General features: G+C 37.5%; 1 protein-coding gene and 1 long non-coding RNA gene across 19 annotated transcripts in view; one reads left to right on the plus strand and one right to left on the minus strand.

Annotated features, from left to right (window-relative positions):
* The window catches only part of LOC116565569, a 46,518-nt gene extending 35,684 nt beyond the window's left edge, over positions 1-10,834 (minus strand). For both annotated transcript variants that reach the window (XR_004275507.1, XR_004275506.1), the window contains exon 1: positions 10,708-10,834. This is a non-coding gene — a long non-coding RNA (uncharacterized LOC116565569). The remainder of the gene's footprint in view (positions 1-10,707) is intronic.
* The window catches only part of MYBPC1 (myosin binding protein C1), a 101,598-nt gene that overhangs the window by 36,856 nt on the left and 51,656 nt on the right, over positions 1-13,086 (plus strand). For all 17 annotated transcript variants that reach the window (XM_032299208.1, XM_032299223.1, XM_032299219.1 and 14 more), the window contains 5 exons: positions 518-666; positions 967-1,084; positions 2,870-2,921; positions 4,948-5,004; positions 10,774-10,940. In XM_032299208.1, the coding sequence (XP_032155099.1) occupies positions 518-666; positions 967-1,084; positions 2,870-2,921; positions 4,948-5,004; positions 10,774-10,940 (543 nt within the window). The remainder of the gene's footprint in view (positions 1-517; positions 667-966; positions 1,085-2,869; positions 2,922-4,947; positions 5,005-10,773; positions 10,941-13,086) is intronic.

Genomic DNA, 13,086 nt, shown 5'->3' on the forward strand with positions numbered 1-13,086 from the left:
AGCTGGACTACAGTGTCATGTCCTCAGGGTCTAAATCACTCCATACAAACAGATTGGCAGGTGTACTTCAAGATCAGTTTGATTTAGTCACATTCCTATAATTTCGGGCTTCTCAACACCTTGCCTAATAAAAAGAGTGAAAAAAAATCCAATTTTTTTATTTTATTTCACATATATATCCATATGTATGAAATATAATTTCATATATATATCATATGTATCCATATATATGAAACAAAAAAATTATCTAAATATAAAATTATCCATATATAAAAATTACTTCCACTGGTTTCCCTATTACTTTTTCTACTCCATAAACTCCCAAAGCAGAACAAGTTGGAATAGCCTAAGGACCTCTAGAGGATTCATAAAAAATCAGGACCAATTCATTGCACAATTCCAAGGGCACCAATCACACCATATTCTGCAGTGCAGTCCTGTGTCAACTCCTTCCAGTTGAAAGCAAAACAAATGACACTTTTTAAAGACGAAGCTGAATCACCTGTGCTTCTTCTAGGTGAAAATATCACCTTCATGGCCAAAGTAAAGGCTGAAGATCTTCTGAGAAAACCCACTGTCAAATGGTTCAAAGGAAAATGGATGGATCTGGCCAGCAAAGCTGGGAAGCACCTTCAGCTGAAGGAAACCTTCGAGAGGCATACTCGGGTAAGGTCCTGAACTCCCAGCACAAGGGCTCGCTAGCTCGTTCCTTCTGTGTGACTAAATGATCATTTTCAAGTTCAGCTTTGAGAGACTTCAGTTCCAGAAAATTCTCTGGAGTTACCATTCCTAGTGTCTACACTCTACTTCGATCGCCCTGCTGTGTCCAGGGGTTGCAGGACACATCTGCCCTCCTATACTGAGAACGTTGTACAGAATTCTCAGAGACAGACACAGCTTTAAGCCAATGCTGAGAAATTTGGAAAATAAACCGAAACGTGTGTGTCTGGATGCATTTCATTGCAGATGTACACATTTGAGATGCAGATCATCCAGGCCAAAGAGAACTATGCGGGAAATTACAGATGCGAGGTCACCTATAAGGATAAGTTTGACACCTGTTCATTTGATCTTGAAGTGCACGGTAAGAGAGCCTTCTTGCCTAGATAAATATAATTTTTTAATGGGGTGTGAGAAGATGGAGGAGAAGTTCATTTCATACTATGACATTTTGGGGGAAGTTCTCCTTCAAAACTGTGTGTTTCTGATTGTTGTAGTCTCAGCAACCCTGCTGAATTAAATTGTAATGGGACAATTTATAATAAAAGTGGAATGGGGGGGATTTTATCACTAAATATCTCTTGTCCATGCTATCTATATCCCTTCAATCTCCCAGGTAAAAGATGATGTCAGTTTTTGCTGCTATAGAATGTATGTTTCATGGGGTCCACTTTCCCACTCAGGTTTGGGGATAAGGTAATACGCTATGAGAGCTCAGGATACCCAGGTGGAAGGGAGAATTTCTCTTATAAAGACTAATGTCAGATATGGCAGTTCTTCATCCATATGTTCTGTGTACAACCCAGAGTAAAGATAGAAGGCCTAAATGCATACATTTAGGTTGGGAAAAAACCTCACTTTTATAAGTATACAAAGGAAAAGTTGACTTGGCAGCAAACATTATAAACTTAAGGTGAATGTAAAGTGTGATGTACTTGCAAAAGACAAAGCAAATGTACTTTTATTTTATTTTATTTTATTTTATTTTATTTATTTTGAGACAGAGTCTCACTCTGTTACTCAGGCTAGAGGGCAGTGGCACAGTCGTGGTTGACTGCAACTTTCATCTCCTGGGTTCAAGTAATTCTCGTGCCTCAGCCTCCCAAATAGCTGGGACACCCAGCTAATTTGGGGGCAGGGGTGGTATTTTTAGGAGAGATGGGGTTTCGCCATGTTGGCCAGGCTGGTCTCAAACTCCTGTCCTCAAATGATCAACCCACCTTGGCCTCCCAAAGGGCTGAGATTACAGGTGTGAGCCACTGTGCCCGGCCATGAATGTAATTTTAAACTGGGCTATTCCAAGTGCTATAGGATCTAAGTTTAGGAAATGATACTTCTCTCTATAACATGCTACATGTTCTACATTTGGAGTGATGTCTTTAGCTGTGGGCGCTATACCTCTGTCTGATCCTCTTCTGGAGTGGGGTAAACAGGAAAAGGAAGAATCCAAAAACCACACCCTACCCAGCTTGAGTGTGTGGGTGAAGGAAGTCAGGCATACATGGCTTATTGCAAAGAGGGGAAGGTCTGTCACACAGAACAAGGAAAACAAAGAAAAAGCCCTTTTCCATGCACAAGAAGCATTTAGTTTAGAATCAAAAGGCAGAAACGATGAGGAGGTGAATTTTGTCTTAACATTAGGATGAGCTCTTTGGTTAAAGCTATGTAGGAAGGCTGTGAGTCTCACTCAGAGTGATGTCAAGCAGAGGCTGGAAGGCCGTGGGTCGGCTGCTGTGGATATTTCTGTATTAGGGAATCTGGAGTCCTGGGCAGCACGACTTCACCCTGGCTGGGCATCTCTAGAAGATCATCTGGAGGGCTTTTTAAGAACACTGATTTCTGGGTGCTCCTCCCTGATCTCTGGCAGAGAGGATCAAGAAACTGATACATTTTTAAGTCCCTCAGGTGATTCTAGTGGGGAGGCAAGTAGAATGACACCTGGACAAGGTGACCCCTAGGTCCCTTCATTGGTTATTCATAAGAGAGGATGAGGTATGATGAGGTTGGCAGCACAGCCATTCAGTAGAAAAGCATCCCCCCTTCACCTGACATTCTTCCATCTAAAGAATTCTCACAGCCTGTAAAGGAACTGGATACAAATTACCTTCTCCAGTGGGTATTTATGTTATTGTTTTCTTTCCTTTCAAAGAATCTACTGGGACTACTCCAAGCATTGACATCAGATCTGCTTTCAAGAGAAGGTAACTCCAAAAGGAAAATCTAGATAGTTTTTGTATAACACAGAAGTGGAGGATTTTCAAAAACACTTCCCTTCCCCTGTACTCCATATCCCAAATACGAACAACCCTTTTCACCGTAGTCAAACACACCAGGGATTTAAAAGTTGCTGTTCTAGAAAAACCATGGGTTTAAGGCCCAATCAAGCATATACGGACCATTTTTTTTAGAATATTCTTGTTATAATGAATTTCCTATTTATGAGGTTTCACAGTTGCCTTCGAAAAACACTTTCAATTTATTCATATGTGGCTTCTTCCTTAATGCATTATTTTCCACCAAATGGGCAAAAGAGATATTCAAAGAGACTCATTTCATTGGTTAATAGCAGAAAACTGTTATTTATATTGCCTTTCATCCAGAAATCACTTAGGGAGCTGCAGAATCATGTGCCCAAGAAAACCACAGCTATGTAGCTACTTACTGAAGTTAGTACCATATAATATTAGATTATCCTAAATGAAACTGGCATTAAGAACACTACAGAAAGGCCAAATGTAGATATCTATTTAATATATTTTTGCAATTACCAAGGCTAAATCAGGGGAGGTCAAGGAAAAAAAACAAACTTTGGCCTCTGAGAAGTATAACCAGCCCCTTCCTGTCATTATGTTATTCTCTATATTTAATTATTCCATAATATAAATTCTTTAATGAGCGCAAGTGTTTTGTTCTTCCTAAGACTGAATCCACATACAGTTTCATTAAATAAGGAAAGTCACACCAAACTATTATAAAACAATAATTTAGCCTATTAATGAGGCATATTTTCCTCTTCTATTACAAATAAATCAAAACTTTAATTACATTTAAAAGTATTAGATATTTTTTAATTTTAAAAAAAGTCATAACTTTCAAATCTTATTACTTTCCTTCCACTTTCCCTTCATCCCATGCTTAATAGGTGCATAGGTCTAAAACTATGCTCATACTGTTTACAAGTATATTTTAAGAGAGGGAGACATGATCTACTAAGTTTCCAGCTTTAAAAGAACATAAATGTATTTACTTCAAAAGGCCTGCAAACACCTGCAGAAATTTTGAAAACACATTATTGAGTTTCTTATGACTTACGTGTTATACACACTGTTTTTAAACCCACAGACTCTTTTCTTAGAAACCATAACTAACATTTGTAAAGAGCAGGAAACAAAATCTTCATTAAAAAAATAAACATGTAAGTAACTATGTAGTACCATTTAAATGTTAGCTCTATAGCTTCTAGTTAGAGTTTATATGACATCACAATGGTGGCTGCATGCCTAATTTAAGATGCATTTCTCTACGGGAAAGCACTTTTTAAAAATGCTAGTAAAAGTTTGATTAACAATTCAAGACAATTTTTTAAAAAACACATTTAAGAAGCTGTAAATATTAATAAGAATATTAGAATGATAATTATCACCCTTTAAGAGAGAAAGGAATGCATCTTTTAAAAAGTTTCGTGTTAGCTCCTTTTTTATTTTTGCCATGTTTGTATCACATTATCTGATTCATTTGTTTATGGACACAAAGAGGTTACCTTTGAATATAAGGCTTTGTACTTATATATCTGACATTGGTATACTTCGTCCTCCAAGCCAATCTCTGTCTCACAAGAATAACAGAGATAAGCAAAAGTTCTTTGCTTTTCACAGAGGTATGTTTAGAGCCCCCAACTTGCAAAAACAAAGTACTTTGTATTGCTTGGCTTAAGTGCATTTGTGTTACCTGGTTTTAACACAAATCCAAGCAGTTTTATATATGCAATCTACAAAAATGTGTCTTCTGAAATCACAGAGTAACACAAGCTTCTCGTTTACTTTTCCACAAGTACATACTCCAAAAACTTAACATGTCACTTGTGTGAAAATAAATAGTTTGTGTTGATTTAGTCCTTGTGTGCTGGTACAAAATTGCATATACATTATATGTAGAGTGCTTGGGGGAAATGATTGTGTATGTCTCTGCATTAAACCCGGATTTGCTTTTTTTTTTTGTTAATGACAGTGGAGAAGGTCAAGAGGATGCAGGGGAACTTGACTTTAGTGGTCTCCTGAAACGTAGGTGAGAACCAAGTGATGGAGTGAGACCGTGTGGCCTGGAAGTCTTTCAGACACCCACTCGCAGAAGTCAAGTTTAAAGTGGATGTTTTTCAAAGAACTTTTCATTTCCGAAAATGTGTTTTGCTTATAGAATATAACAGAGTTGACTAAGAAAGAGAGAAACAGCTGCATGCTAATCTTTTAAAGACTTTAACGGATGCTTTTAAACTTTCTTTTTAAATGTTTCATGACTCTTTACCTATTTTTTTAAATGGGGATGAAGAGATTTGAAAACTAAGACATAAGACAAATACCTAGAAACCTCTAAGACTGCACCTATGATTCCTTCTCATGACTGAATAAATAAGTCTTCATTCTCTTACCTTTGATATTTGATCAAAAAATCAGTTTTACAATTTTGGTAGAAGTCTGAAGATATATACACATTGTAAGAGGCAGACCTACTTTAATATATTATTTATGAGGTACTGTATTTCTGCAAGTCTAAGATACCACGATTTTAAGATATACCAGTACTTTATAAATCACTAAGCAATAAAAAAATTATTCCAAATGGTTTGACACGCCATTGATTATAAGATACACTGTCATTTGAGAGGTCTTTAAAATGCCTCAAAAATGCGTTTTAGAAGTGATAAATGGAAATAAAAGTTTAGTATTATCACACACTCACATTTCCTTTTCATTGTTCTCTCCTGCAATAAAATTCATAGAATTTCATTATGGATACTTAGAACATAACCATTTTATAGGATTTCTCCCCATATATATTTCTATAACTGCTATACTCTTTATGAGGATTGCCAATATATATACTACATTTTATAGGCATGTTATAGATATCTAGATATTTACCATAGTGCAGAAGCAACAAAAGAAACACTTTTTTTCTGGGATTATGTTTTATCTAGCAAATTTGTAAATACACAGAGTAAAACTATAATTCCAAATTAATTGTATATAATATCAGTTTTCATTTAGCTTTCCAGGTTTTAAAAATTACTTTTAGTGCTTTCTATGGTTATTAAAAGACTACAGGTACAAATACACTTCATAACAAATTACAAACACTTGAAATAAACTAGGATTGTGTTTAGTTGCTGTTTAGTCAGATAGCTTTATTCAAGTCCTTGTGAATGAAAAATTTACACCTCAACATGTAGGTTGAGAACAGAAATATTAATGGTGTGATTTATTAATTACTGAGGGATATTTGCCCATCAATAGACTACTTCAAATAACCTATTAGTCTCAATAGTATTGATTAATTCCCCAAATGCATTTAAAGCAATAGTACATGAAGTGCCTTTAAGTGAGCCTCATATTTCCTCATTCTACAGGTAAGAAACCAAGGTCCAGAGATAAGAAGTGACTTATCCCAAGTCACACAGGAGTTAGAGGCAGGGCAGGACCCAAATCCAAGTTTCCCTTTTATGAGTCAGCTCATTTCCTGTGACTCCATATTAAAGATACCACTCTGAATTTGCCTTAGAAGCTAGTGCTTCAGTTTATAATACAAATTGACACTTTAGGAAGACAAGAGAGCTTTTTATTCTCCCTGCAATCATTTACTCAATCAGGAAAACACTAAACACTATCTTTGTGTAGAATATAAAACTAGTGATGTGAGGAAAAGAAACCCAGTGCCTGGCACATAGAAAAGAAATGATACACATTTGTGGTAGGAAAAACAGTGGTAAAAACACGGGCTTGAGTCTCAACTCTACCATTTACTAATTATGTGACTTGTTCAAATATTTGACCCCTGTAAGACTTGGTTTCACATCTGTAAATGTGAAGAATAAATGCTACTTAATAGAATTATTGTACAAATTAAATTAAGTGTAAGCTTGGCTCACAGTAGGTGGCAAATAAGTATTTACTTCCTCTAACAAAATGTGTCATTTTCTCTCAAATAGCTGATATTCATAAGGGGACAAAATATACACACACACACACACACACACACACACACACACACACATTCAATCAACAAAAATGTGATACAGTACAGTACATTAGGCACCATGCTCTGGTTAAAAAGGAAAAAGAGAAAAAATAACAGATTTTCAACCAATAATTCCAGAATAAAAGAAATCTAATTACATGGTCAAAATGACAAAATTTTAAAATCACTTAATGGGCAGCCAACTTGTCTCCAGTTCTCATTTTCTTTTATCCCTTACTTAAGATTTTCATTCATAATTAGATTGTTGTTAATATAAGGCTATGTTATGTTCATTTAGTATACTATACTAATCCACTAATATAACTTTAGAAATCGTTGTGTTTTCCTACTAATTTGTGAGTTGCATGTGTTTTCACTGTGGTAATGACACATGGTTACCATTTCTACTCTTCCAAGTGTGTGTGCCAAAATCCCCACCAGAAAAAAAAATTATCACAACCAACATCTCTGTACAATGAAAGATCTTCCTGCTCTGAACAAAGCAGCTTACTTCAAACAGACATTAGCTAAATCAGAGTAAATCTTTTGGGAAGCATTCTGTTACAGGATTTGACCTGTATAATACTTGTAAGTTGTTTTCTACATAAAATTTCTATAACTGCTATACTCTTCACTAGGATTGCTAAGTTACTGAAATTTTGATGTAGATGAAAGTACCATGAGCATTATGCAGGTCTATCCCAAGGCTTGAAAAAGAATCAGAAGTGCCTATGAAAACTTGGGTTTTTTTCCTCACTGTAACTTAACATAGCCATGCATGCAGACAGGGTCATGTGCAGCCACCATGGTAAGTAACTAAAGATATGTTCCAGGTGCATTAAGGAAATGCTGAAGGTGAGCGCCTTGATCTCACATTTCAGTACAAGATAGATGCTTCTCTTTACAATTTGAGATATAATTACGTAATGGAGACAAAAGGAAGGAATAGCAAAAGGTCATTGGTGTTCTTGCATGAAATTTGATAAGACTATGCATGTGATAGAGTGGAGTATAACTTGGCATTTTAATGAAAAAAATGGTGAGGATGATTGGTTTTATAAATCTACCAACAAAACTGACTCAGGACATCACACTAAAAATTGCCATGTTTATTACTGGTTTCTTTCATATAAATATTCACCTCATGGATCTAGGTAGGGCCCAGTGTTTGACTTGTGCCTCTTGTTAGCTATTTTAATTATATCTAGCTTGATATCTTTAAAGTCTTCGGCCAATGTCAGGAGGACACTTGATATGTAATGTATATGTGCAATTCTTTATGGTTCAAATACAAATTTAACATAATCCAGTATGGCATAATTTTATAGTCTGGGGACTATATTTAAGCTGGAATGTGACAAAAAAATAGAGCATTAATAAACACCCCAGAGAAAATATATACATATGAACATACATATACATCTTTTTGGGTTTTTCTTTGAGACAGGGTCTCACTTTGTTACCCAGGCTGGAGTGCAGTGGCACAACATTGGCTAAGTGCAGCCTCGACCTCCTGGGCTCAAGCAATCCTCCCACTTCAGCCCTGCAAGTAGCAGAGACGACAGGCATACGCCACCATGACCAGCTAATTTTTGTATTTTTTTGTAGAGACAGGGTTTCACCACATTGCCCAGGCTGGTTTCAAACTCCTGAGCCCAAGTAATCTTCCCACGTCAGCCTCCTAAAGTGCTGGGATTATAGGATTGAGCCACCTCACCCAACCTATACACATACTTTGTAACTGCAATTCTCCTAGACTTCCTACTAAAATATTTAAAGGATGTATTTGAAATGTTTACTGTTTACAGGAAGTAGATTTAGTGGATCTGGCAAATTATTACCAATATTCCAATTTCAGGACAATTTTCTTAAGCTTTTCAATTTTCCTATGTAAATAAAGTACGTAGCTATCATTTCAGTGAGATGAAGATAATGCTTGTGTCTTGAGTTTTTAAGAGGCACATTTTGCTAATGGTGTTGTCCAGTCCTTCCCATCAAGATTACTAGAGAGACCAGTGATCTTTCACTTCCCTCTGTTTTCCAGGAGATCTGTCTCAATGTCCCCCTAATCCACTGGGCAAAAAGACTTACATGACAATGTAAAATGGAAGATAGACATTTAGATGTCATCCTTGCCCAATGCCACCCTAAATCAGTTAATGTTTATAATCTCCTCCCCTCCCCTGTATATTTTATCCATGATTACAACCCTGTATTTCCTTCTCAAAGTACACATGAGTATAAAGATGACACTCTGGGTGGTGTGGTGGCCAGCCACTTTTGCCGTGTTAGCCAGGCTGGTCTGGAACTCCTGACCTCGTGAGCTGCCCACCTCACTTGAGGTCAGGAGTTCCAGACCAGCCTGGCTAACATGGCAAAATCCCGTCTCTGCTAAAAATACAATTAGCTGGGTGTGGTGGCACACACCTGCAATCCCAGCTACTCAGGAGATTGAAGCAGGGGAATTGTTAGAACCCAGGAGACAGAGGTTACAGTGAGCCGAGACCATGCTACTGCATTCCAGCCTGGGCAACAGAGTAAGACTCCATCTCAAAAAAAGAAGAAGAAGAAGAAGAAGAAGAAGGCACTCCAAAACAGGTGTAATAAATATGACAGTGCAAACCTATGTAACTCATCATTTCCTACCATGATAGCATGAATTCATTTTCACATTGATATATAAGATGTATTGACCAGTTTTCCAGAAAATCATATCCAAACCAGCATTACTCATGGTAAGTAGTCATTGAAACATTTCCAAACTAACCTGACAAAAATAGTCATGTAAACTTAAACAAAATTAGGATTATTTAGCCAGTGAAGGAAACCAATTTGTCTACATTAAGTGTCTTTTCCAAAAGAGTGTTTATTTCTGAGTTTTGTTTTTATTTTATGCTTTTAAAAGAAAGGAAGATGTGTAAATCTTGAATCTTATGCTTTAAAGTCATATATGTTCTCTACGTGTTCTTTAGTCAATGATCAAAATTTGGGGTCATAATTTTGATATGTGCCCTAAGAAGTTACTTTCCCCTTATTCACAGTTTAACATTGATATATTTTTAACTCATACTGAACTTGCTTCCAAAAAACATTCAAGACAGTAGTTTAAGATGAAATGTAAGAGAATTTTTGAAACTCAATCTTCTTTTCCCCTGCCAATTTAGAAAAAAAATTTTTTTTAAATCATCAGCATCCATAAAAACCATAGGAAAAACAAACAAAAATTGCTCATGGCAGTTTCAAATTTTTGTGTTTCTTAAAAAACATAAAAAATGGTTAATGTACATAGTACTAATATGGCAGGGAAAATGCTGTTCACAAAATCCAAAGGTTTGAAATAATGTATTTGTACTGTCTCCATATTTAGCTAGGGTGTGTACATCAAAGAAAATAGACAATTTTTATTTCATAGGCCAAATCTAAACCTTTTAGTTCTAGTTCAATTTTCAATAATTCAATATCCATATCTTAGATGAAAACTGTTGTTTCTCAAAATCCCATTTTCTAATTAGACTTTAAAGTTAAAAATAAGTAAAATATATTTTAGGCTATTTCCTAATGTTCTCTACTCTCCCTAAAATTGTTTTTATTAACTAGGAAAACAAAAGGTGTTACTATAATGGCACACATTTGATCTTCTACTACCTGAAACTTTCCCTAAGACTGTTCCAGCAAGGCAAGACTTAACTTCTGGGCTTCAAGCACTCAGGTTTTAAACAGAGCTTTTCACACTGAACTCAAAGAGTAGAATCATACCTCGACCTTCCTTGTCTTTAAGGGCCAGTGCAGCTACTAAACTAGACCATGATTCTCCCCGGTTAGGGAGGTGAAGCAGCAGGAGGAAGAACCCGAGGTGGACGTGTGGGAGCTGCTGAAGAACGCGAAGCCCAGTGAATACGAGAAGATCGCCTTCCAGTATGGAATCACCGACCTGCGCGGCATGCTCAAGCGGCTCAAGCGCATGCGCAGGGTGGAGAAGAAGAGCGCAGGTGAGCGCGCCCGAGGGGCGTGGCAGCGGGGCCGGGGTGCGTGGCAGCGGGGCAGCGAGGCAGCTGGGCCGCGGGGCCGCGGGGCCGCGGGGGGGGGGGGGGGGCGTGGCAACGTTCGAAAGACTTGACCGTGTACTCTGGACCGTTGTCCCTCCAGTCTCCCGCGGGGTTGGGAGTGGCGCTGGGTAGGAGTGCAGGGGTTATGCTTGTCTTGGCGGACAGATTCATGGTCCACATACAACATAGAATGGAATAGTAAATTACCCTCACTGTTACTGGGAATTTCCCAGCCGCCCTCTTTCTCCAGCCTCCACGCCCCCCCTCGCTGTCAAATTCTTGATTTTTACTTAAGCAGAGTGGACTTGTTCACCGTCATTTTCTTCCACCCATTTGATGGCGTGTGGAGAGTTCACTTTCTCACACCCAAAAAATGTTTTGTAAGACAACTAAGCAGCTCCCTGGGGGTCTGAAATGGGTCCGGTTTATTGTGGTCTGAAATACCTTTTTAAAAATGGAAAGGAAAAAAAAGAGAGAAAGGAATGCATTTTACACTGACCATTAGCTCTTAGAAGCTTCCTATACTCGGTCATTGTTGGCTATGGGTTTTATGACCATCAGGTTAGCAATATATCAATTATTGTTTATTATTTTGTTTATTATTGTTTATTATTTTGTTAATGTTCAAATAGAATTTAAAGATATTTACCACCTCTTTTTAAAAATCTGCCTTTTATTTCCAAACTTCCGGGAAACGGATTGAGAAATGGCCCTAGGTAAATGTAGAAAGGTTTTGTTTGGTGTATGTAGTTCAGCCATTCCCGCTATTCCAGAACTCCTGAAGCTATATTTTTGAGAGGTGTGTGAATGCCACAGGGGAGTGCCAGCTGACATCTCTTTTCCCCAGGCTAAACTTTGTTATTCTTACCACTTAGCTCTGAATTTATCTCTTAAGATGTGTGATAGATAGGTTTTTTTAAAGCGAGGGTTTATTTTACCTTGTTAAAATATAAGAAAATGAGCTTGCCTGAACAATAGTATAATAAGATTAGAATGATAGAAATACAAGCATGACAACAGGCAGCATTTCTCATTTGTATTTTCCAAACTGCTAAATGAGAATTATTATCTTTTAAAAAGCAGGGAAAAAAACTTATTAAATTAAAAAAAGAAGTTTACTACCTTTATTTAGGATCCTTCAAAGACAAGTTTTTTTTGTTGTTGTTGTTTTGTTTTAATTACTGTGTTCTATGTTATTTAAAATATTTGGAAATCCTGAGTTTCTAAACATATGTGCAAGAAGTGTTTTTTAAAAGCCACTATTTGGGCAAGTTACCACAGTATAAAAATTGGTAAACCTACTCTTTCAATTAGTCAAAGGCGTTCAATTTAATATGAATCACTGAATTTATCTTCTAAATTCTATGATTAAAAAAACTATCTGTGACATAGAAGAAGTGCAAAAATAAAGCCAATGACACTAATAGAAATTGTGCTGGAAGAATAAGCATGTTATTTTATTTTTATTTTTATTTTTTTGAAACAGGATCCCACTCTGTCACCCAGCCTGGAGTGCAGCGGTGTGATCTTGGCTTACTGAAACTTCTGCCTCCTGGGTTCAAGTGATTCTTGTACCTCAGCCTCCCGAGTAGCTGGGATTACAGGCATACACCACCACACCCAGATAATTTTTTGTATCTTTAGTAGAGACAGGGTTTCCCCATGTTGACCAGGCTGGTCTCGATCTCCTGGCCTAAGTGATCTGCCCACCTCGACCTCCCAAAGTGCTGGGATTACAGTTGTGAGCCCCCATGCCCAGCCCTAGCATGTTTTTAAGGTTCACTTTCATTTAGACGCTTTATAGTGTACATTCCCTAAAGAATTAGGTCATTTTGGCCAGGCGCGGTGGCTCAAGCCTGTAATCCCAGCACTTTGGGAGGCCGAGGCGGGTGGATCACAAGGTCAAGAGATCGAGACCATCCTGGTCAACATGGTGAAACCCCGTCTCTACTAAAAATACAAAAAATTAGCTGGGCATGGTGGCGCGTGCCTGTAATCCCAGCTGCTGGGGAGGCTGAGGCAGGAGAATTGCCTGAACCTAGGAGGCGGAGGTTGCGGTGAGCCGAGATCGCGCCATTGCACTCCAGCC

This window comes from Sapajus apella, unplaced genomic scaffold (assembly GCF_009761245.1).
Source record: "Sapajus apella isolate SASKATOON/1434 unplaced genomic scaffold, GSC_monkey_1.0 scaffold2, whole genome shotgun sequence".
Lineage (NCBI taxonomy): Eukaryota > Metazoa > Chordata > Mammalia > Primates > Cebidae > Sapajus > Sapajus apella.